The following is a 24577-nucleotide window of genomic DNA, read 5'->3' on the forward strand; positions in this document are numbered from 1 at the left end:
GGTTGGTGATCGGTCTTGGGATACAAAGGCGCGGAGGAAGGGGCGCGTCATCTCTCGCAACCGAAGTTAAGCACCGAATGCCCAACCGGGAAGGACCGGTAGGCAGGGATGAGGGGGAGGGGGGTGAAGCACTGTTGCACGTGAGCTTTGTGGAGCGCTTAGAAAGGAAGAAATTTCGTTCGTTGGCTTGTTCGTTTGTTTGTTCGTTCCTGCCTTTTGCTTACATTAACAATTGTTGCGGATGGTTTCTGCATAACTTTCTTTCGCGATGTGTACCACTTACGCAGGTTTGTGGCCCGCGCATCGCTCACGCATTGTCCTATCATGTACTCATAACATATTAAGTTTAGTCTACGTTCTTCCCTCCGTTACAGGTTCGCATTTATCGGTAAAGCGTTGGATATCTTTGCTGACTTCGTTATGCAGTGAGCTATTGCGCTGCTTTTAAAATGGCTCGAATTTTTGCTCATAATGTTGAGGACGATGCTCGACGATGCACGACGGTTTGGTCAGAATATTTAATTCAGTTCTTCTGTTGTGCAGAAAAGAAACATTTTTTTTGTTTTGCTCATGTAACTAACACCGTTTATTTTGTGATAAATATAAGTAGATATTCACAGGAAGCGGCAGTGGTCAAGCGAGCAACAGTGGCTTAACAAGGCAAGCGCCAGCCTGCAGTTAAATCGGACAGATACAATCCCTTTGACGTACCACACACTCTAGGCTGAGGCCTTCCTTAACGCACGCGTTCCCCAAGCATGAGGGAAAATTGAGTATGCTCCATGGATGCGGCAAGGCAGAAGATCGCCGTGAGCCGGGCTGCCAGTGTCGGGGATATGTTAAACATGAACGCTTGAGGGAGGTGGGGTCGTGCGTGGGACCTAGGGGGCCTGGGAGTTCCCCAATTCACTGAATTGTATTGATTGTACTTGTAACCTATATTACCCACTCCCCTCTGTAACGCCCTGAGGTTATAATAAATAAATAAATAAATAAATAAATAAATAAATAAATAAATAAATAAATAAAATGGCTTGTAAAAATAAAGTTATTTTCTCCTCCTCCTCCTCCTGTGACAATATTTGCATTCACATGAATGCTGTGTTAGCGTATCTCACTGCATAGTGCGTTTTGGTAATTTGTATGCGAAAGCGTTTACATGTGCCATGTGCCCCTGAGTCTGAAACAGGCCGGAGCCGTTGAGTGGAGGAGCGTGCACATCGGCAGCGGTCTCACTGTTCGTCGACGCACGCATACAAAGTCTCGAACCACCCTCGCCTGTCGCATTATTGCAATTTGCCTTTCCAGCGCACAAAGCGGCTGTTTACGTGGATGAAATGCATTACGATCGCGTCAATCACGGCTAACGTACGACAGCTGTGAAATTCACAGGTTACATACCGCCTGCCGCCAAAGTTTCACAGCTTCAATGCGAAGGATTGTTTCAATGCGAAATTATTTTTTATAGATGTTATCATTTTCGTGGGCAGATCCCAGCGATAGTGCAGTCTAAAGTTATGGGCCCCCGGTGCGACTGGTTATGTACACTGAGGCCAATAAGTATGCGTCACTGGGTTGTAGGTTTGTTTTCAATCTTGTATCTCTCAATTACAAAAATTCTCGCTTAGTTGCTTTAAGTATAACTACTACAGCGTCCAATCTCCTCATAATCGTTCGCTACGTAACAGTCACATTATTCATACAACCGTTCTCTACTAACCATGAATGTTTTGCAGTGCGTAGACGTCGACTACAGTTCAGTCTTCATTCATTTTGTTATGTTTAGTGTTACCGCGCTTGATGTGCAGCGAAATATGCCCTTATTGAAAAGTAAATATTCCATTCTAAACCTTATTAAATCGACTTTTCTGGATTACGCACTTGTTCTAGCACACTAATGATGTTTGCTCCTTGTTATTCTATGGTAATTTTAACAATGATTTCACTTGCGGCTTCTGGTGGATGTACCTGCACGAGTCGCATAAAATTGAAGCTTTTGAGCAGTCGATGTTTAAATTTAAATACGATGTTTAACTTCAAATTATGGGACTTAGCCTGCCGAAACCAGGACTCGATTTGAATATGAGGCACGGCGTAGTGGGGAACGGCGTATTAATTTTGGCCACCTCAGGATCTCTAATGAGCCCCCAATGCACGGTACGTGGGCGTGTTTGCATTTCGCCCCATCGAAATGCTGCCGCTGCCGCTGAAACTGGACCCCGCGACCTCGCGGTTAGGGGCGCAACACTGAAAACACTGAGCAACCACAGGGCAGTTTGCAGGATGTTTAAGGGAACCAATGTCGCTGCGCGTGATCATCCACTCCTTGAAGGTATTTTGAAATACTACGTAGTTTATTTGCACGCGCGTAAAATTAAAACCGCAGCAGCTATCCTCGCCGAAAAGAAAAAGAAAAACATTGCGCCTATGCATTTCAATAGCCTCTACTGCTGCTTTTCAGAATTCGTGTTTAAAGAACGATTTGTGTATTTGAGTGGCCGCGTTTGAAAAAGAAAAAAAAATCGTGGCATCGAGGCATTGGCCTGCCTCCCTATGTTATTACAACAATCGGTTTCTCCTGCGTAGGAAAGTCTCCAAACCACATCAATTTTCGTATATTTTCTTTATAACATAATTTGTTTAGTATGGATATCGCCGGTCATTTGCCTGGATGTTTTGCTCTTCCTAAATAAATATACTCATCCATAAAAACCTTCATTCAGTTATATTCTGTGCTTGACGACCTGAAGTCGAGCCTGGCACTTCCACCAAGGCAGAATGTTACACGCAGCAATCACTACGTGATTAACTATAGGAACGTGAATTAGGTAATAAATTTATCATGCAGCAAAATAATGCTAGTGCTATATTAACGTCGATGTGCGTGAACGCAACAATATTTCAGCTTTCTTACCTAGCTTGCCCATATAGACGTAAAGATAAATTGCTGTATATATGAGCATATTCCGCGCAAGGAGGATAGTGATAGACGCCAGTTCGCAAGCTAACAGCAAAGAAGAACAGTGTTTCGCGGCACTAGTAATTGTGGAAATAATATTTATTACCCGAAACATGGGCCAGTCTACTAGGTATACGAAGTTTGTTGCGAAAGTTCGTGCAGTACGTTAAACAACAATTTAGTCTGCGAAAATGCACCAATGCTTGTGTGGTCAAATTCAAGATACTCTTCATTGGGCATACTAGGGATTAGCAGACGGGGAATAGTAGACGGGGTCGACTATTCCCGTTGCTAGAAGCACTGCTGAAAGTTTCCCTTCTAGAAGGTGAGCGCCTCGAAAGTGGTGCCATTTCATTTGGAATTGTTGTTACATTCGCAAAATGCTATCCGTAGAGCACTACTTTGCATTTGAGAAACGAAAGAAAGCAAGTCGAAGGTGGCTAAATAAATAGAGTAAGGAAAGTGTTCAGCGATTAGAATTGCTGGCCAAGAAATAACGCGCAATCCACGCACCGTAAGCAGAGGTATTATCGTGGTGCAGAATTCAGAGCCACACTTTTGGCTAACTGGCACGCACAGGGGACATACGATCTTTCAGGCGCTTCAGGACCTTCACGTAAACAGCTGCATTGAGAGTTTCACTTACGGGCACAAATTTGTTCTGCACGACGATGTGGCAGAGAAACAAAAGAGCACGATCAAGATAACCGACATTTGCGTTGTTCTTCCGGGCTTTTCTTTTACGTCGGGTCACCTTTTTTTATCCACTCCTTGCTTATGACCTCAGCTCAATGTTCTCATCAATGATGACTTTGGGACATCGGAATGTTTGCACAGCGCAAAAAACGAGGACTGAAGGAAGAACACAACACAGGCGCTGACTTCAACTTATCTTTATTCGCGAAATTGCCAGAACGACATACATCAGTAAAAGTAATGAAAAAACAAATTTTGCATTATGTCACACATGAACCCCTATTGCATCAAAGCCAGATACTTGATTTCGTTTTTTGTGAGGGTATTAGAGGGCATGCTGATGCAAAGATCGCTCAGCCGCTGTATTTTGTCAGCCTCTATGATTTCACGTGTCAGCTGTTCTCGATGTTTGGAAATTAAGCCGCAGTTTTCAAATTCAGGGTCAGAATGGCGGTCTATGCAGTCAATGCCAAGATGACCTTGCACGGCAGTATAAACGTTGTTAAAATGCTCTTTCAACCGCTCATATAAAGATCTGCCTGTTTGGGCAGCGTATTTCTTCCCACAAGTCAACACAAATATGTACCCGCCATGGTTGCTTAGTGGCTATGGTGTTGGGCGGCTAAGCACGAGGTCGCGGGATCGAATCCCGGCCACGGCGGCCGCATTTCGATGGGGGCGAAATGTGATAACACCCGTGTACTTAGATTTAGGTGCACGTTAAAGAACCCCAGGTGGTCCAAATTTCCGGAATCCCCCACTACGGCATGCCTCATTATTAGGAAGTGGTATTGGCATGCAAAATTTCATAATTTAACAAATGCACCAACATGTAAACCACACCCAGGGCGCATGATCCAAACCGTTTCCTGTGGTTAGTACTGCAAAGATTTCGCCGTCTGGCATGAGCATTCACACGCATAGAGAGCACTGATAATTTTTCTGAGGCATAAAAAACAACTTTAAGATCTACTTTGCTGCCTATCTTCTTCAAGCTGTGCGATATCTTGTGCAAGTAAGGGAGCACCGCGGCTGACTTATTGTTTCTGGCAGCGCTGTGAGCTGGTGCTTTGTCGCTCAGCTTGATTTTCTTTATTATCTTTTGTGCGACTGAAACGAACAAAAGCTCTGGGTACCCAGCATATCTGAGGCGCGAGGCCTGCGCTTGGAGACTACGCATTAAAGAGTGGAAGCGAGACTTGTTAAAGGAATTTGTGGAGCAAAAATTTACAATTCCCTGTGTAACCAGCTTAGAATGGGCTAACAGATAAGACCAAAGTGGCTTGTCCCTCTGGGCTCGTATATCCAGCACAAGTGATCTTTAGAGGTACTAAGTCGCAAATCTAAGCGCCTTAACAATCATTTACCGGTAGTTCGTGCGTCAAGAGAAGTGGAAACAAGCACTCGTTGACTAGGCAAAGTGCATCTGAAACAGCAGGCTAAATACCTTGACTTTCACATGCAAAATGTAACAAGAAGTAATCCACAAAACAGATTCCTTTTTCGACGAAGGTGTTATCAAGGCGGCTAGCAATACGTCGGTCAGGGTAAGCGAGAAAAATGTCGCTTAATATTGGTGCTATGCATGAATCAATGCACAAACCGCTGCTTTGAATGTAAATGTGTTCATGCCATGAGGCAAACGTTGACCTTAAATATAGTCCAAGTAGCTCAAAGAATCCGCTTACCGAAACAGCAGAAGCATTCTGGAACGCAACTGAGCCGTAGTTGTCAACACAGTCCTCTACTCTCTGTAGCAATATATCATGCGGTAAAGAGTAGTGCAGATCTTTGGTGTCGATGGAGCAGGCGTTGAGGCCTTTGTAATTACTTGACATATATGCATTGTTGCAAATGGGTTGCAAGCCCCCAAGGGTAGCGTTGGCCTGGCGGCCTGGGGCACAACTGGAAGCATCCGAAGGTGCTGGCAAAGGATGAGTCGACTGCTAACAGAACAACTTGTTTATTCTAGCATCGCAAAAGAGCGGCCGGTCATGTCGACCGAAGTGGAGAGACGGGAGAGCACGTTACTCGACGGAAGAAATCGGAGCCTCTCTCTTGACGTCCGGGGGCAGCTGCTTTTATACTCTCGGGGTCGAAGGCAAGAAGGAACGTCTCTGGGTGAGGCCACGTGACGGCGGCGCTTGGGCACGTTGATACTAGAAGGTGACGCATCCGCCGGGCCGGCGCCGGTCAGACCTCCTCGCTTCACACTTGGGGAGCTCCTCTCCCTGGCTGCCGCGCCTTGACAAGCGTGGGCACCAACATGCACACACACACACACGCACACACGAATACAAGTGGCATTGAAACATGCCTGGACGCGCTTGGCGGGGAGGCGTTGCGGCAGCGCTGAACGGGCCAAAATGTCCGCCGCTTTGAACGAAGCCCCGGCGTCCGTTGCATCCGCGCCGGCTATACCGCGCGTCGTAGGCGAAACGTAACAGCATTGATATCATAAGAGTCTTTTACCGAAAAAAGGGTCGCCAGTGGTTAGCAGGTAGAGTTTCTCCAGTAAAAACAAAGCAACCGCTTTCTCCCAAGTCACGTTCTGGGAGATGACTCGTAGCGGCCAGTCAACCTTGTGTGATTTGCCAGTGAAAAACAAATCCAATACCAAACTACTCGCGTACACGGCACTCGTTCGCTCCGTTATAGAATACCGCGCCATATGCTGGTTCCCATGCACTAAATGTGTCGTAGCAAAGTTAGAGAACGTACAAAGAAAAGCAGCCAGATTCATTTATAATAAATACCGTCGTCATGATTCCCCAACTCAACTTCTACGCTTAGCCGGACTCCCACCAATTAGCGATCGTGCTAGATATCTCAGACTAAAATTCCTGTTTATTCTCCAGAGCAATGCTTTAAAAATAGAAAAAGAAAGTTTTTTAGTACACTCTAACGCTAGAATTTCAAGAACGAAACACAGTAAACAATTATCTGAGTATGGGTTTCACAATGACACTTTCAGGTATTCATACTTCCCACAAGCTATCAGAGAATGAAATATGTTACCACAACAGGTTGTCGATTGTACAACCCTCGACTCTTTTTTGTCTAAGCTGTCTGGCCATATCTTTGTTGCTACGTGATGAAATGTGGTTTTTACATTATATTCTATTGTCACCAAGAATGTGCATTGTCATATCGCTGTACGTGTGTATGAATAAGCTTGTTTTTAAATCAAAGCCAAGGCCTCTTGTAAACGATTATCAATGAACCCTGTGTGAATGATGTAATTTCCCTTTTATGAATGTACCCTTTCCTACCAAAGCCTTCGTTCATGCTAACAGTATGTACCAAATAAATATTAAAAAAATATTCTGGTTTCTTGTTTGTTTACAGGTAAATAAACTAAAAAAATTAAAGACTATAGTAAGGCAAAATATCGTGAAATTAACGCTGAACTTCCCACATATTTCAATGCGGTATTTTTTCCACTATGAAACCAATGATCTACCCTAGAAAACTGGTTGCGTTTCAAACATAAACTGTCTGCACTGATAGAGAAGCAGGTTCCTCTAATTAAAATTACTAATGCTAAAACAAATCCATGGTTCAACAAGGCTCTACAACGATTACGGAATAAAAAGAAGCGCCTGTACAAAAAAGCTTAATCTGCTTCCTCTCTGCCTCCGTTGCATTAGTATAAACAGTGTCTCAAAACATACTGCTCTGCTATTACCACTGCCAAAAACAATTACTTTACTCGCCATTTCGCATTGATGTTGCCAACTATTCGAAGGAAGTTTTGGCAAGTTATATCTCCCGAAAATAAACAAGGCCCCATATCACTATTCAATACTGAGGCTTACCACTATCTGACACTGAATGTCCAACTGCGTTTAACCACTTTTTTGCATCAGTGTTTGCAAAGGAAGATCATTCCAGTATGCCAGTTGTTCCTGATTGCGACTACCCACTCATGGAGCCCATCAGGATTAGTCCCGATGGTATTGCATCTCCAATTAACAACCTTAAGTTATCCTCATGTACCGGAGTGGAGAATATAAATTCGAAAATTCTGAAATACACGATTTCAATTTCCAGCCAGGTTTTGTGTCATACCTTCAGCAATAATTTTCATCCGCAGAGCTGCTTTCAGAGTAGAAGTTAGCTAAGGTCGTTCCTGTCTTCAAACTGGGTAACTAAAACTCGTCTGATAACTATCGTCACATTTTTTAAACATGCATATGCTGTAAATTACTTAAACATATTGTCGCGTTTCACATCTACAACCATGTGGAATGAAATAACTTTTTTACTTTTTGAATCAGCATTGCTTTAGGAGAGGCTACTCGTATTATACCCAATTATTTGAATTTACTAGTGGCATGCATTTTAACATGGATGAAAACCAGCAAACAGATTGTATTTTTTTTTAGATTTCTCAAAAGCATTTGACAGAGTTGCTCATGGCCGGCTTTTTGCTAAATTATCTTCCCTTTGTCTTGATTCTCTCACAACATCTTGGTTTCGTAACTTTCTCTCATTTCGTCAACAATTCACAGTTGTCAACGTATTTTCCTGTCTGCTATCTGACGTAACCTCTGGTGTACCACAGGGAAGCGTGCTTGAACCCTTAATCTTTCTAATTTATATTAAGGACCTTCCCAATAACATTTCATCCCGTTTACGTCTTTTAGCAGACGACTGTGTTGTTTACCATAAGAGCACCTCAGATACTGACCACCTGACCCTTCAAAATGATCTTAACACTATTGTTGATTGGCATAAAAACTGGCACATGATTCTACACACTACTAAGTGTAACTATATGACTTTTAGCCGCAAGCATGATATTTTTAATTTCCAGTACTCCATCAATAACACCTTCCTGTCCAAAGATACGTCGTACAAATATTTCGGAATTCAGCTCTTGCCAAATCATTCATGGTCTTGTCACATTTCAACCATCTGCAGTAAAACATTGAAAACATTGGGTTTCATAAGCCGAAACCTGCGAAACTCGCCTAGCTCCGTTCGAAAACTAGTATATCTAACATTTAGTAGTCCACAGTTGGAATTCGCCTCATCTATTTGGTCTCCCCATGAAAAATACCTCATTGAAATGCTTGAGTACATGAAAAACAGAGCTGCCTGGTTCATTTCTAACAATTATAGTCCCCTCGTCAGTGTCTCCCAGTTAAAGAACCTTAATGCTATACAGACACTCGAAAGTCGTCGTTCTATTTCACTTCTGTATTTATTTCATAAATATGCGCACACCCGCACTTCATTTTTGCCCCTGGAATCGTGTCCTCGATCTTCACGGCGCTTACATAATCATCTCTGCTTTAACCGCATATATGAAAAAAACTCAATCATTCAATTCGTCAGCATTACCTAAAGCAATTAAGCTCTGGAATGATCTTCCTGACAACTTAATCTCTTTTTCTCATCCTAGAGAGTTCAAAAAACACCTCTGCCAGCATTTATCGCTTTAGTGTTGCCGTAATTGCGGTTTTCTGCTGTACTACTTCTTCAGTTGCTTTAAAGCTGTTTTATTTTCGTTCTACTGTTCCACTTGCACTTGGTTATCCGTTCTTGCCATTTTCGCGTTGGCTTTCTATATTCATCTCCGTGTTAATATGGTATTTTTACGCCCTTTTTGAATCAACTTTGCGTTTCTTTTGTGTATTTGCCTTGTACCGCTCCTCTTGTACCGTTACTGTAGTTTATTATTTTGTACTGTATTTCTTTTGATATGCCCCCTCACGCCATGCCCTTCGGGGCCTGCGAGGAATGTATAAATAAAATAAAATAATAAAAATAAAAAGTTTGCAACGCAGACCTCGTCTTTTTTGCTACTGCAGCTCGCGGTGTGGCCATCCTGGAAAGTGCCGAGCTGACGACCATGGTGAGCGTCATCGTGGCCTTGATGGTGTTCACGGCGCTCTTTTGCCTCGTCCTTAGGCTCTTCAGCAAGTGAGTGCGGTTTTACTGCTGTGTCACGTCTTTTGACTGTGGCACGTCGCACTGCTAGCGGTATTCTTTTTTTACTAATGTGGGTTAGAGAGCGGTTATTTGTCAACCAGCCCCAGCACACGATGTGTTTGTTTATTCTTGAACAGATTGTGAAAGAAGTTTTTCTTGCCTACCGCAAGCTCAAACACAATGTATGCTAAACTTACGCCTTCTTGGTGCCCATATATATTGATGCATACTGACACTGACGTATCCTCTGATTAGCACAATTATTTGACGGGCTTCCATCTGCACGTGCTAGCCACGTAGCTAGGGAATCACACTGATACCCTCGAGGTCGTAGGTTCGATCGCGGTTGACGCGGCCGCATTTCAATGCACCCAAAGTGCGAAAACCTTCGTGCACTTAGATTGAAACGCCTCTTAAAGACCCCAGGTGCTCAGAATTATTCCAGCCTCCCCCACTACGGCACACCTCATGAGAGATCGGGGTTTTGGCACGGTACACGAACACCTGCGTCATCACTAGTCAGCAAGCCATGTTTTGAGTGCGGTGTTGCCTTGTAAGAAAAGCTAATTTCGGACTAATATTTGATTTCTCCAACTAAATACTACTAAGTCAGAACCTAAGAATACAATTTAATGTCTACGTTGTTTTACTAAAAGAATATTTGCATAGATGCACCACTTAATTAGGTTCGCTCATTTCCGGGACATCACGTGATTTCGCGTAATATAAACGCCTGTTTCCGCCGTACCGATAGGTCTGGAGTCACGGGTTTTAGGACGTAACGTGAACTTCTTGGAAAATGTTATGGGTAATCCTGGTATCACTGCTTAGCCAAACGTTAGCTTGAAACAACGAGCTTTCGTTTTCAAGTTAGCCTAGCACTTACATTAGCGGGGCGAAGTCAATAAACTGTAACCCGGCTCCAGGTGGCTCGGCGCTTTTTCAAAAGTGAACCTCCTCGGCGGCGGAACAACGGCGTGTCTTGCCTTCTGCTCTAGGGATAGGCGTCGCGTACAATATAACGACGCTAACGTTCCTGTTGAGCTGCAGTGTGCTTACTCAGGCCTGAGCAGTGAACGTCAAGCGATAACTAGGCGATATTTCACTGGGAGCTGATTGATTTCCATTGTTTTCTGTGGGTCTCATCCCGTGCCGCGTCAAGGTCCGACGCCTGTAAGGCCCCTGGCGGCGCTCTCGACGGCAGCGTACTTAGACGCCTGGGAACTGCTAGAGCGCTGTTTCTTCTGCCCAGTAGGCATTGGCTTGCATACATCTCGCACCGGCACGCAGTTACTGCTTCGTTCGAGGTGTTCAAGCATAGTGCTATACATTGCTATCACTGTCTCTGCTTCACTCTTGCTATCGCTGTCTCTGCTTCGCTCTTCATGCGAAGCTGCCAGTAATGTTTTATTTGTATGAAGGGTGAAGTTGAGCACGCGTCTCTCGCAATTAACTTTCAGTTTACAGACAGCTCTCGACATTTATTCCTTCCATAGTCGTCGTCCGTTCACGACGCTGGTCACAACGGCCTATTTCCAACTTATTTCGGAGTAGCCCGCTTTACCATGCTTCTACAGTACTTGAAGCTCATCTTAGGGCCGGCAGACTTAGACAAAGGAATACAGCAATACCACGGTGTTCTAACTTCAACAGTTTATTTCCTGGAAGTTCACGCGCTCATGTACCAAGTGTTGATTCACCTATCACTCCAGCCAGAAATGTCACACTGCACTTTTACAGTTACATTACCACTTATAACAGAACAAGAGAAGGCTGTACTCGCAGACGTTCAGCCACTGACTCATAAGCTTCTTTTTCTATTATTTCACTGAAACCTCTACCTAGCCTCTCTCTCTCTGTCTCCCCAAGCATGCAGCCTTTGAGCCAAGGCGCTCAGCCGCATTCTTGACAGTAAACAGAGGTGACCTGCTTGCGAATCCATGCGTAAGCATTAGGGCGACACCTGACTCCACCTGGACGCTCATCACATTGTCCACATTGAGGCTTCATAAGTTCGCCATAACTTGAACAGCTGTTTAAGTATTTTTTCAAGATGAGTAAAGTTAGGCTGGCAGGACACCAGTCTTTGTGCCATTATGTCTTCATATTGTCACGGGCGGCGTTCCCGTGGTTGTTGCTTGGACGTAGACGACGGTGGGGCCAGCTGGTGTGTACACCTTAGCCCTACCTCTGCTGCAGCGCTGTACTTCTTGCCTTGCACGTATATCCTCTGTGCATAGATTCTCCCCGTAACATCTTTGGTGGAAGTGCGGGGTCAGCTCGGTACAACACCTGGAAGCGGATCTTCGCAGCGGACGGCATGTTGCAATCTGTAATAGCGGTGAACTCGCAACTACGTTTTTATCCAACAATTAAGTTGGGTGGGTGAAGGCTCACGCTGACATGCCGTCTCAAGCTTTGGTTATCCAAGAAAGAGAAAAATATTCATATAATAGGAGATATTTTAACAGTTTTTCCGTGCCAAAATAACCATCTCATTATGACGGACGCCGCACTGTCGAGGACTGCGGAATAATACTGGCCACTTGGGTTCTTTTAACGTGTGCTGCCAATGCACCGTACACGAACGTTCGTGGAGTGCCATCCCATCGCAGCAGTGCGGTGCGGATCGAAACCGCCACCTCGAGCTCAGCAGCGCAACCCAATAGCCAATTAGTCACAATGGCGGGCGCGCTACCTGAAGCTTCATTAGAATTCGCACGCAGACGCATATTACTCTATTGCTATTTTACTTCGACAGCCATGAGGAAATCTAAAAGTGCGTTTTGATATGCGTGGCTTTATTTAGAGCATCCCTCAAAAAAGGCAGTTTAAGCGAGTTTGGTTGTTTTTTTCTAGTGCGGCTCCATCATTTCTATAGCGAGAGTTTCTTTTTAAATTTTTAATATGCAAATTTTCGGGTGTTTATGCTGTTCGCGCGCCAGAACCACCGAATTGCCTCAAGTCTGGAAAGTTCGACATTTTTTTGCTTTGCTGCCCATTGAATTGCCAGAGGGATGCAGTGTGAGATTAATCAAGCGTCCATATTTCACATTCGCGGTAGCCACGTCGAACGGCAACGCCTCGGGTGCCGTAGCTACCAACAATTTGGGAAGATCTATCGTCATTGTCCCGCGGAGTATAATATGCGATAACGGATATTAGGAATAAACAGCTCTTAGAAGTTACTCGTCAGAATTTATTGCTTAATACTATAATAATAATCACTTTTGTCTAACCGAAATGTGGTGCTACGGTGAGTTCACAGTTGTATTTCTTTAGGAGGAATGTCACTTATTTTATCCAAGGGTAAAATTGTTTGTCGCAACATACAATAATGTCACTCACATCGCAATTTGCATATAAATGAGCATATAAAATCCCCTTAACAATGCCCTGTTGCTTTTAATTTTCTCAGTTTTTTTCTATATTGTTCGTTGGCGCAATGTTCTTAACTTTTTCTTTGCATTCTCTCGCTCCCTTATCCGAACCTCGCCGAAAATTCCCTTGCAGGCCTTGGACCATGGTATCATAATCTGTAGAATATTTGCCTATCTGATTTCGGGCATATTTTTATATGAGCATCCACATAAATTGAAACGCCAAAGGAACACAACTAAGAAATACTGTCAGGCGCATTACGAAGCAGTGCTACGTGTAGTCGCTTTGTGGCAGGTCGATAAAGAGATTGAGCGAACCGAAATGTACGTTTAGAAGTCTGGACGAACGGAGGTGAACCAGGAAAAGGAACAACGCATCGGTGCGGTTTTGGAATTGCTCGCGTCTGAATTTACGGTGATGGTGCCATTGATGCTAACATATTCAGATGGTGACAGTGTGCCTTCGCCTGCTTGCGTGTTATTCCCGCAGAGCCCGTTTCGGCACGTCCGGGCGTGATCGCATGGGCGACGCTGCCTCGCCGCCCCCGGGACCCGCCGTGCTCAGTTCCGTGGACGGGTCCCTCGCTCAGGCGCCGGGCATCAAGGGAGGAGGGCCCGGGTCGCGGCGCACTTCCCGCAACTCGGTGGACTACGCGGCTTCGCGTCGGGCCAGTTGCGGCATGCTCGCGCCTCCCGCGGACTCACAGAGTGAGCACCTCTGGTTGTAACCAGTGCATTCTAGACCTGTTGTGCGATGTTATATGTTATGTCGTGATTCATGTTACGCCCTTTGGATACGTCAAAGAAGAGGTTCATAGATTGCAAAAGGCAGAGAGGTCGGCCGGCATGTGATATTATCTGGCCTCCTACTCCGCGCAACGGAAGTGGCAGAGGAGAAGAAAGAGGGTCACAATGCACATCAAAATATTGTTTTAAATAGGTGAAGCTTAACGTATAGTCTATGGTAGCGTCGTTGTCACGCCGGACAGAGGTTTAGCCGCCAACAGCTGAGCAAACTAATCAGACAATTAATTAGTTTTTTACTTTACCAATTAGATATTTAGTTAGCTAACCAAGTACGGTTTCGCGGTTTTATTTTTTGCTTCTTGTAGAAATACCTTTTATTTCAGGTTCAGAAATAATAGCGAAAAGATTCTCTTAGCTTACACGGTTGAGGAAACTGTATTTGTCTTTACTTATAGGGTTAGTGTTGTAATACTGAAAATTGAAGTGCAGTTTTACGAGCCAGAACCACGATCTGATTTCGAGGCACGCCATAGTGGGGGCTCCAGTTTAATTTTGACTTCATAGAATTCTTCAACTTGCACTCAATACGCGGTAAATGGACGCTGTTGCATTTCAAGCCAGGGAAATGCAGCCGCCGAGGGCGGGATTTGATCCCGGGAGCTCGTGCTTAGCAGAGAAACACCAGAGTCACTAAGCCACGAAGGCGGGTAAGATAAATAGGTAGCAGCATGCAAGCTCTGCTGGGGGGAGTTGTCCGCTTGCGGAAAGCGCTCGCTCCCATTTTTGCATTTAGAACGCTCGCGCTCCCACTATAGCAAGCGAAGCTGTACAACGACGCATAGAAGTACCGGGGGCATTTCTTATGTCTGAAAAGCTTTTATCCTCTGCAGCTTGGCACCACCACAGTTTTAAGTGCGCGAGAAACACTATCAGGGGTTCTGCACCTATAACCGATCATATCATGTGCTTTGATGAATTGCTTGCTGAACTACAGATTCTTTGGTGCATAAAGCGTAACATCACCATGAAAAGGTCGTTATTTCACCCGAAAGGCGAAGCATCGATTGCGGTAGCAAATTAGTGGACGGCTTCACAAAATAGGGATAGTTTTATAGGCCGTATAAACTCGTAAACATATGCATGCTCAATAAATAACAAGCATGGTGGCACATGCGCGCCAGAAAACATGTAAACATCCCACTCGATGAGCGCGAAAAATTGTTGTCAAAACACTGGGGTGTGGAAGCTCGGCAGCAGCAGCGAGCGAATTGACCTTTATGCTGCGCCTCGCATCCCAACGTGAACTAAGCAGAAAAAAAAAAGAGCGCGCGGCCGACTCTGTCCCCGTCAGAGACGCTTTCAAGATACAGTGGCCCGGGCGGGCATGCGCGGCCGCCGGAGTGGAACAATAGAACACGCCCTCTCTCCCGTTGCCCCGTAGCCTTACGGGCGATGGAAGACAGTATGCTTCCTTCCTGCTTGCCTCCCTTGCGTGTGCGAGATTGACCCACCATCGCCGACACACCGTCGCACGCTTTCACTTACACATACGCATACAGCGTGCGGCGAATATTTTATCACCCTTGGACCTCATGCGGAACCTCACGGCGACGGCGAAGGCAAAAACGCAACTGGAGTGTCCATGCAGTTGCTATAGGATTAAAATGATTTCTCACATATTTGACTGAGAGACAACTTCCCTTCTGACGCCCACATTGGCCTTCTTTGGTTCGGTGACCAGAGCAAATCGCCAAACGTCGAGCGGTACGGTCATTGCGGCTGTCTGAACCAGATTCCCCGTAGCATTAAACGAGCTCTATCATGATATTTTCAAGTCTTTATTTATTGCGTCAGTTGGAAAAAAATTTCAGGTCCCGCGTGGTATGTGAATCAGTGTAAGCGGAGCTTTCATTGGTGTTTGTGATGAACGCTGTTGTTCTTTAGCGACCATTTGTAAGCATAGATCACATGACGAATTCGGACACTTGAACATGCAAATACCACGCATGACGTCGAAGAAATGACAACGATGGAATGATAGCGATGTAGTACCAACGGCGATACGACCACGATGGTCGTGCTGCAATTTGATGACCACACTGGAAAGATGATGATTAAACTAGCCTGATGGGATGTCGATGACCTATTACGACGGTGGCAAGTCGAAGGCGGCACGACGGCACGTCAAGAACTACGACAGGAAAGCAACCACTGAACAAGCACGATGATATGACAACTGTAGGACGACCTTTTGTATGACGATGCAATGAAGATTATGCGATGACACTGAGGAAATGACCATGACGCTAGACCAACGACGACATGGCAACAACGAAATAATTATTTTTGAATAATGATGGTGGTGTGACGACGACGGTGTGACGATGAAGGCATGATGAAAATGAGATAGCGACCCCTGTGTGACGAGTTATAGCTTGACGATGGTGGCATGAGGATAACAGTTTGGCAAAGCTGGAATGGCGATGATGGAACGAAGACGAAGACATCATGACGACTATATGATCATGAATGCGGGACGACGACTCTATGCGGACGACGCAATAACGACAATGGAATGACGACAGTGGAATGATGACACTGCAATGTCTAGGACCGAATGACAATTGAAAGACCATGATGGTATGAAGACGACTAAATGATGACGACAAAATGACAATGATTGGATGGCGTAGAAGGGTCGACGACGATAGAATGATGAAGGTGGTGCGATATTGGTGGCATGATGACAATAAGATGATTATTCTGAAATGACTACGACTATATTAGAGCGACGACTTGACGGAGACCAGATGACCCGGTTGGAATGACGAGTATTGAACTACCGCGATAGCATTAAGAGGTCATTATGACCATGAATTCGGGACGAGGACTGTATACAAACGACTGCATTAAAACGGACGCATGATCACAATGGAATGACCACAGCATTATTTGCTGTCGTGATAACGACGGTGAGATCAGATTGGTATGAGGACGAAACAAAAATGGCGAATTAATGATGATACCGCGTACAAACATGCCGCTCCGCGCCCGCACACTTTGCACAGTGCCCAGTACTGGATAATTGGGAAAGGCCGCCTCCCCTCACGCCCACCTTCTGAATATATCCACACATTAATCTGCTGTGTTAAGAACTCACCCAGCAGTACACAGCAGCCAAGCGAAACCCTCGAGGGCATCTCAAACAAACCGTGCTTTCAATGCTACATGAACAGCACAGAGGACGCATCCACGTTTACACAGACGGTTCTGTATCCTCTAATAGTTCAGCTGGAGCCGTGGTGATTCCCGCAGAGTGCGTTACCCTCAAGTTCAAGACATCTCACATCACATCATCGACGGCTGCAGAACTCGCAGCTATCCGTGCTGCTCTGGAGTTTATTGTTCACAAATCATCACATTCATGGTCCATCTTATGTGACTCAAAGGCAGCTCTTCAGTGTCTGATGTCCCCTTTCAACCATGGACCAAATGAGCAACTAGTCGCAGACATCCGACTACTCCACCATCACGCAATCAACAAGGGACACAACATCATCTACCAGTGGATACCGGGTCACTGTGGAATTTCAGGAAATGACAGTGCGGATGACGCTGCCCGGTCGGCTCATGATGGTGCCCAGATTACACCCATACCGCTGTCAAGAACAGATGCAGCCACAAGTCTTCGCTCCCTCGCCCGCGAGCTTACACAGAATCTGTGGAACACCAGTGCATTCACGAATGCACGTCTCCACAAATTGGATCCACGTCTGCAACTCCGCCTACCACCAGGGTTGCCACGAGCGGAAGCAACACTTCTGTGCCGCCTGTGGCTCGGCGTGGCATTCACAAACTCCTATTCATTCCGCATTGGAATGGCCGACAGCCCTACTTGTGACACCTGCGGCTGCGAGGAGACGATTGAACACCTCCTTTGTGACTGTCCCCGTTACGCAGTGCGAAGAAAAGTGCTCGTGACCGCTCTCGCAAAACTGGACAATCGCCCCTTTACAGAGGAAAAAGCTCTAGGACACTGGTCCAGACGGGCTTCGGCACTCAAGGCCTTAAGGGCTTTGTTGAAGTTTTTAAGGACATGCCAATTGTGTGACCGCCTCTGAACGTTGTAGCGCGTAGTTTCGCGTTACTGTGTCAATTTTCTTTTTTTTTTCCATTTTTTTTCCTCTTCTTCTTTCTCCTTTTATTCCCTTTACCCCTTTCCCCAGCACAGGGTAGCCAGCCGGGACTTACACTGGCTAACCTCCCTGTCTTTCCTCTCCTTTGTCTCTCTCTCTCTCTCCCCTCGAGGGCATGCAAATAAAGTTTTGCTTTAAAATACCGAGACAAATAAGACAGTATCTCAGAGCGCCTTAAATATATTGAGTAATAGTTTTTCTGCAGCCAGTTTGGTTTTCCTTCCCATCAGTTAACTGTGTCGCGATGTCATGACGGAAAAGGTTAACTGGTGGGAGCAGGACACGGTGACGTTGCGGCACTCACTCCGGCTTGCTAAGTTTTCGTAGTGTATGCTTTATACAAAAACATGGAAACTCTCGACATTCCCTTCAGATAAATATTTGCTCGCCGCATCGCGAATGTGAAGAGCTCTCGTACTTTCTTTCCTCCGATCGGTTGGCTGTCGGTTACTGCACTGTTCTCAGGATGAAGAGCTTCCGCGCAAAGCGCCCGCAGGCGCACTTTGCCGCAAAGCGCCTGCTTTCTGTATCCATTATTTTAGCGAAGTACAAGCAACACACGGTTCTTCTCGCGGGTTTTTCCTCACCAAAATATTTATATACTAGCTCAATGAAGAAATGCACATGGTTGATTGTAAACGTTTGGATTTCAGAGCAAGTTTCATTTGTCGCCTTATTCGCGGGCTGCACGTAGTCGCCTTCCCATCACACCCTGCCTTTGATTGTACGCACAAATTCACTAAGGGGGAATGAATGAAGCGCATGACGTGTCAGGCACAGGTTCATACGCTTACCCGTGCCTAAAAAAGTTGATAAGCTTAAAGGAAATACATTAAGTTTTGTCGATTTCATCGGTGCATGTGACTCCCAATCCAGCCAATGATAGGGTGGCTCTTTCTACCCCTTCACCGTGCTTATTATAGAACTGAACCGGGAATTATAAACAAAAACGTCAAAAAGACTAAAGATTGACAGCTTTCAAGCAGAGTATCTAAAAACCTATCCTACACCTCGATTCTCCAAGAACGTAAGCAAGACTGAGATTTTTCTAGCTTAAAATTATCGTTAGTAATTCTTGATACAAGAAACCTTTATAATGACGTTTCGTCTTTTATCAATAGCTTCAAGAAAGCAGTGACCAGTCTTTCTATGATTATAATGCATAATAATGAATATTTGGCGCAATACTGTGTAGTCGGGGAGAACTTTGGTTCAGGCTGACCTCTCAGCTAGTTGAATATAATAGATGCGTGAGTCTTTGAATTTCCAGGCACTTGACCCACTCTAGTGCCACCATTCTTTTATATCGAATAGCGCTGAGCGCTGATTTTGAAAATAACAGAGTACTGTATGTGCTTGCGTTCGTACTTATAATTAGATCAGTGCTAACCCTGGGCATTTGTAACAATTTCCCCTGTCAAATCTTTCAGAGTCTGAACAAAAATGTCGAAGGCGTTTAGTGTGCGGTTCCCTACATTGGTGTAATGGAGGTCGCTTCGTATCTTAATGTACTACTGCAATTTAGACTGCCCGCAAGTCCAGTGGATACGTTCGAAACAACAATATAAGTTGAAAGCAATATCCCTTTGAAATAGTCTATAGTGAGTATAAAGTTCTTGAGCCTTTGCTTAGCGGTCCTGTTCGACACCTTCATAAAACATTCGCTCTACTACATGCGCATTTGGTTCATATTTTACAACCCGGCTGCTTTAGCTATGCCTCACATGCGTATTTACATTGCTGAAAAACCTCAGAGCTATATCCTTCTGCATTACTTTACATGTGTTCGCTTTGCCTGGCTTGTGTGCGACAACCCGCCATACCACCGACCTGCTTGCGTAAGCTAGAGGCACCGACTCCGCATGCAAATGCGCGGGGCAGTAAGTGTTTACTAGTAGGGGGTTTAAGCTTGCTAAGCGGCATAGGCGATAATATAGCCGGCTTAGTTGTGAATTCCAGATTAGTTTACGCTCCTGGCATTCTATAATGGCAACCGAAATATACGTACAGGAGCATTTTTGCATTCCGTCTCGATTGGAATCCGGTTTCTGCGGCAGAACGCCGTATCCGTGATCGCGTGCATAGCGGCGAAACGCTACACCCATGCCTGCGGTGATTAAGTGGCTTTAATGATGGCAGATACTCATGTTTCCTTGGCGTAGCCAGCCCTCAAACTCGAAATATATATCTATCTATCTATCTATCTATCTATCTATCTATCTATCTATCTATCTATCTATCTATCTATCTATCTATCTATCTATCTATCTATCTATCTATGTATCTATGTATCTATCTATCTATCTATCTATCTATCTATCTATCTATCTATCTATCTGCTGACGTACTTCATAGGCTACCAGCAAAAGTTATGTGAGAGAAGAGTGAGGGTATTTATAAAAGTTACCTAGTCAACGTTATACAATAGCAAACACTAACATAAATCATAAGAAAAATAATACACGTAGTTCCACCAATAATTGCTACAGGATTTGCACCTTGCGATCTTCCAATTCAAGTTTCCTTTGTAGCGATGTTCAGCGTCTCACTAGGCGCTATGCAAGCACAGTCGCCCTTTTCTCGCTCTCTATGCATATGACTTTCTTATCCAAAACATTCCTGTCTCAAACACGTCCTTGTTAAACAGCCCTTCTCTGTGCGTATTGGAATCCCAACGCGTTATTGCGACTTTATCAAAGCGATGGGCAGCTGTCAACTCCGGACGGAGCGTGGGACGCCAGACTCGACCGAGGGCAACGCACTGCGGTCTGGCGCGTCGCATGGTTCGGTGGCACTCGGGAGTCGCGACAAGAGGGGGCCCCCACGGGTGCTCCGACCCGGCCGCGCATGGGCTGGCGCTGCTGTTTATATCCGCCCGAGATTGGCGGCTCGATCGATGACTTCCCAAGAATAGACCTCCGGCCCGCGCTGCCCGCGCACAAAAAACGTGCAGTCGACACTTGGCTCCGAGTTTTCCACGCGATGCACTCGGTTAAGCGGAACCATAGGAAGAAACCCTCGAAAAAGATCGATCAAGACTCGCAGGCGTCTCCCTAGCTTTCTTCGGTTTTTCAAGTCTAAATGAACACGTCTAGTGAACTGAGGGAAATCGCAGAGGAGAGTAGCGTCAAGCGGGTTCGTATACTTTTGTACGAAAGGCGCATGGTTAGGATAGTTCACGCGGCGCAGCCTGTGCCCTTGTGCCGGAGCTTTTAATGAAAAAATGAAATCGAGGACAGTTGGAGGGGTTTTCACCCCGCGGTCTTTGCGATGACGACGTCATGTATTTTTCTCTTTGACATGTGTACCAAGATGGAAGACGGAGGTTGAGTTTCGACGTACTTTTCCACAGGACGCTCCATCTTACACTGTCATGTACGGTGGCAGGCGCGTGTTCTGTTCATTTTGGTTTCCTTGACTTTCATGTTGTTCTGAGTTGAGGCTGGCAAGGAGGCTATGAAAGAAAGAGAACTGCGTGTACGCTTTGAGTCTGATTATTGGCTTTTGTTTGGGGATGAATTTATTTATTTATTTATTTATTTATTTATTTATTTATTGTATACTTGTCCTTGAGTATTTCATGGCCGCACTTAAGCTTAAAAGCTGGTTACATTGGCAGAGAGCAGTTTCTTTTTTCACCATGCCTTTGTACAGGAAACAAGTTTCTTGCTACATGTGTTCTGGAAGTGAGAATTGTCATCCGCCCGTAACTCGCACCATTCGACAAATGTAAATTGCCGAGGATAATCTGAAAGAAAACTTCGCAGTGGACAAATTTGTTGTCATCCGGGGATCAAAGACCATAGCACTTTCGTTCCCGATATTTGCGCTACAATATAAGCTAACCCGAAGACTAATAGATGATAAAGTCATTATGAATAACTCAACAATGCGAAACGCGAAAACAAGGAATTAGGGATAAAGCAGTCCTTCATAAATCCACATGTTGGAATGAGTTTCATAATCGAACTCTCAGTCATTCGTAGCAGCACAGCGCTACTGTTGCAGTTGCTGAAATAGTCGTTTTTTCTGAGGAATAATTCCTTACCATCAAGCACTCAATTTTATACAAAAGAATGAACAAGATTCCGTCAGTTGCAGTACTGGTCAAGATAAAAAATATCTTCTTGACAAGCGTGTGCACCAGATTGCTTCTGTATTGATGAGAACAAAAAATAAAGCCTTGCCGACACCGGAAGCAACCGAACACGTGTAGAGCTTCAACTTAAAAGATGAAGCGGCGTCATTTACACGACAGGCGGGAACATCGATTTATTGAGCACAGGAGTGTTCCATGACTCCCCTATAACGACTCGACGAATCGTATCACTAATAGCTCGCCTACAGCGTCCCTGTGTGTTTAGGTGCTGCTGAGCCATGTCTTCCTTCGTCCATGCAATCCGTCTCGCTTTGAGCTTAAAGCGAGATTCACAGCGCTGGACGGACCGTAGGTTTAGCCCGCTGACAAGCGTGACGTGATTCAGTTCCGCCGAATCACGCCGCACAAAAGCAAGCCACTGACGAGCTGGTCGCGGCAAGATTTGTTGAAGCTGAGCTTCCTCACACTCGACTTCAGACTGATTGGGTGGTCCGACCGGTCCTGTGAATCCAGCTTAAGCAGCAAGTAAAATGCATAACAGGGCTGCTTCATGTTTGATGCCGCGAAGATAAGCGCCGTTGCATCAACGTCTAGCAGTAGAATGGAAACACGTGGGCCATGATTTGATACTTTGATATCATTTTTTGGCGTATGGAGGAGCACTCAATTGCACATATTGCGCCGACGTTTCAGCAGAAGTACGTAAGTTGAAATACTAGGCATGCGATCTTTGCCTCGAAATAAATAAAGCATCGTCTTTGTCGTAAAGCGATACAAAAATAGCGTCCTCACTTAAAACGTAGTCGTTCTTTTACGGCTAGACAACAACACACCCGTCATGTGAATAGCCTTCCGTTTTTTGGTGCGTGAGAGAGAACATCACGAGAGAACATGGTTGCGCGTCGCTAGAAGAGGATTCTCTCTGGTTATATTTTGCAATGTAAATCGCTACTGTACTGTGCATTACAGCGAATGGCGGCGCCCTCTCCAGCGTGCGCTTATAAAACGGCCAGCTTGGCGAATATACACTGCCGGTTATGTTAGTTTCCCTGAGTTAGTTAATATACTTTGCGAGAGGCGTCAGTGAGCCTAGCCCGGATGCTTTTGCTTCTTTGTGGACACACAATGCACGACAGTTTACTGCGAGAACGCCTGTGATTAATTCAGTTTCGCCGAGGAGCTTCTTACCTATAGCGCTAGGGGCGTAAATTTATAATGGAACCTCGAAAAGAGCCGCCTTTCAAGGTAAACTTATTTTCTTTGTATTTCCGCAAGGAACGGATTTCATCATGTTTTCTACAAACTTTGGCCGTCATCGTGACTAATTTCACAGCCGGAGGCGGGAATCACAGTGCAAGAACACACCACAATGTGACGCTGCTCGTTCTCTTTCATTTTTCTCCAGACAAGAGTGAGAGCCATATTGTAATAAACAACATTCTGTCTTCAAAGTTGGCGCAATATGGCACGAGCTGCATCTTACCGAGGCACGTCCTCGCGCCAGCATTCCTGTCTCGGAAGGCGAAATTAGCCGCATTGGATGACAAATGATACAATTGATTTTTTGGAATGCAAGCGCTGTAGAAGAATTAGGAAAGACATACTTTTCTTTTGAGATGACTGTTTCCGAGTTTCCAGTGTATACAAACTGCATTATAAATGCAAAATCTTGAAATGTTAAACTGGCACATTTGTTAATTTCCGGTTGTACGCGTTCCGAATATAGCTTGGAAATTATAATTTGTCTACCCGTGACGCCTAAATCATCTCGGTAGGCCGTATTTCGGTAGCTTGCAGAGCGTCTGAAATGAAATTAATGACAATAAAATATTCAAGATACGGTACACACAAACAGTAACAGGCGGGAAATTTTAAACACAGGTAGTAAGAGAGAGGTCTAAATACAGTGCTTCCGGCACCTTACAATGATCTCATGGTCACGTTTAGTTGGTCTATGTGAGTGCGTATGTCAAATATTGCAAGCTACAGCAAACACTTCAGGGTAAAGTAAAAAAAAAAGCCACCGATGATTACGGTGCTGCCTAATGCGAAATGTGAGCGCAGCTCTGTGTTTTAATTTCGCTTGTCAATATTTGGTGTTGTGATTATATAGTTGCACTGTTTATATTTGGAAGAGAACGCTGTGAGGAGTGTCACTGGCGCAGGCAATCTGTCTCGTGCAGCGCATTGCAAACGGCGCGAACTGTGGCGTTACTGCCGCGCTAATCTGGAGATGGTGGGAGGCAGCGCGTTGGTGAGGCGTGGCCGCGACTCACAGCAGCCGCCATTCAGCGCAAGCAGCGCTTTGTTTCCATAGAGACGACACACGCTACTCTGGAGCAATATCGTGGCCATCGTCGTCGCAAAGCCCGTGTTTCGCGGCACTACGCCTTTCTTGGCACGCTTTCGTTCCACCAAAGACTAAAGTGGCCTTTCGCCGGGGAGAAATTGTGCCACCAGTGTCAGCGACAACACCCTAGGGATCGTGAAGTCGAGCCTAACTGGTAGCTGCGCGCCATCGCCCCTTGCAGGAGCAGTGATACCCGTCACACACGCTGGT

At 45.2% G+C, this 24577-nt stretch overlaps 1 protein-coding gene across 1 annotated transcript in view; it reads left to right on the forward strand.

Moving 5' to 3' along the window:
* Positions 1-24577, forward strand: part of LOC126530015 (uncharacterized) — a 301615-nt gene that overhangs the window by 227220 nt on the left and 49818 nt on the right. The window contains exons 5-6 of the mRNA XM_050177484.3: positions 9475-9586; positions 13466-13683. Coding sequence (XP_050033441.1) covers positions 9475-9586; positions 13466-13683 — 330 coding nt within the window. The remainder of the gene's footprint in view (positions 1-9474; positions 9587-13465; positions 13684-24577) is intronic.

Source organism: Dermacentor andersoni, chromosome 5 (genome assembly GCF_023375885.2).
Source record: "Dermacentor andersoni chromosome 5, qqDerAnde1_hic_scaffold, whole genome shotgun sequence".
Classification (NCBI taxonomy): Eukaryota; Metazoa; Arthropoda; class Arachnida; order Ixodida; family Ixodidae; genus Dermacentor; species Dermacentor andersoni.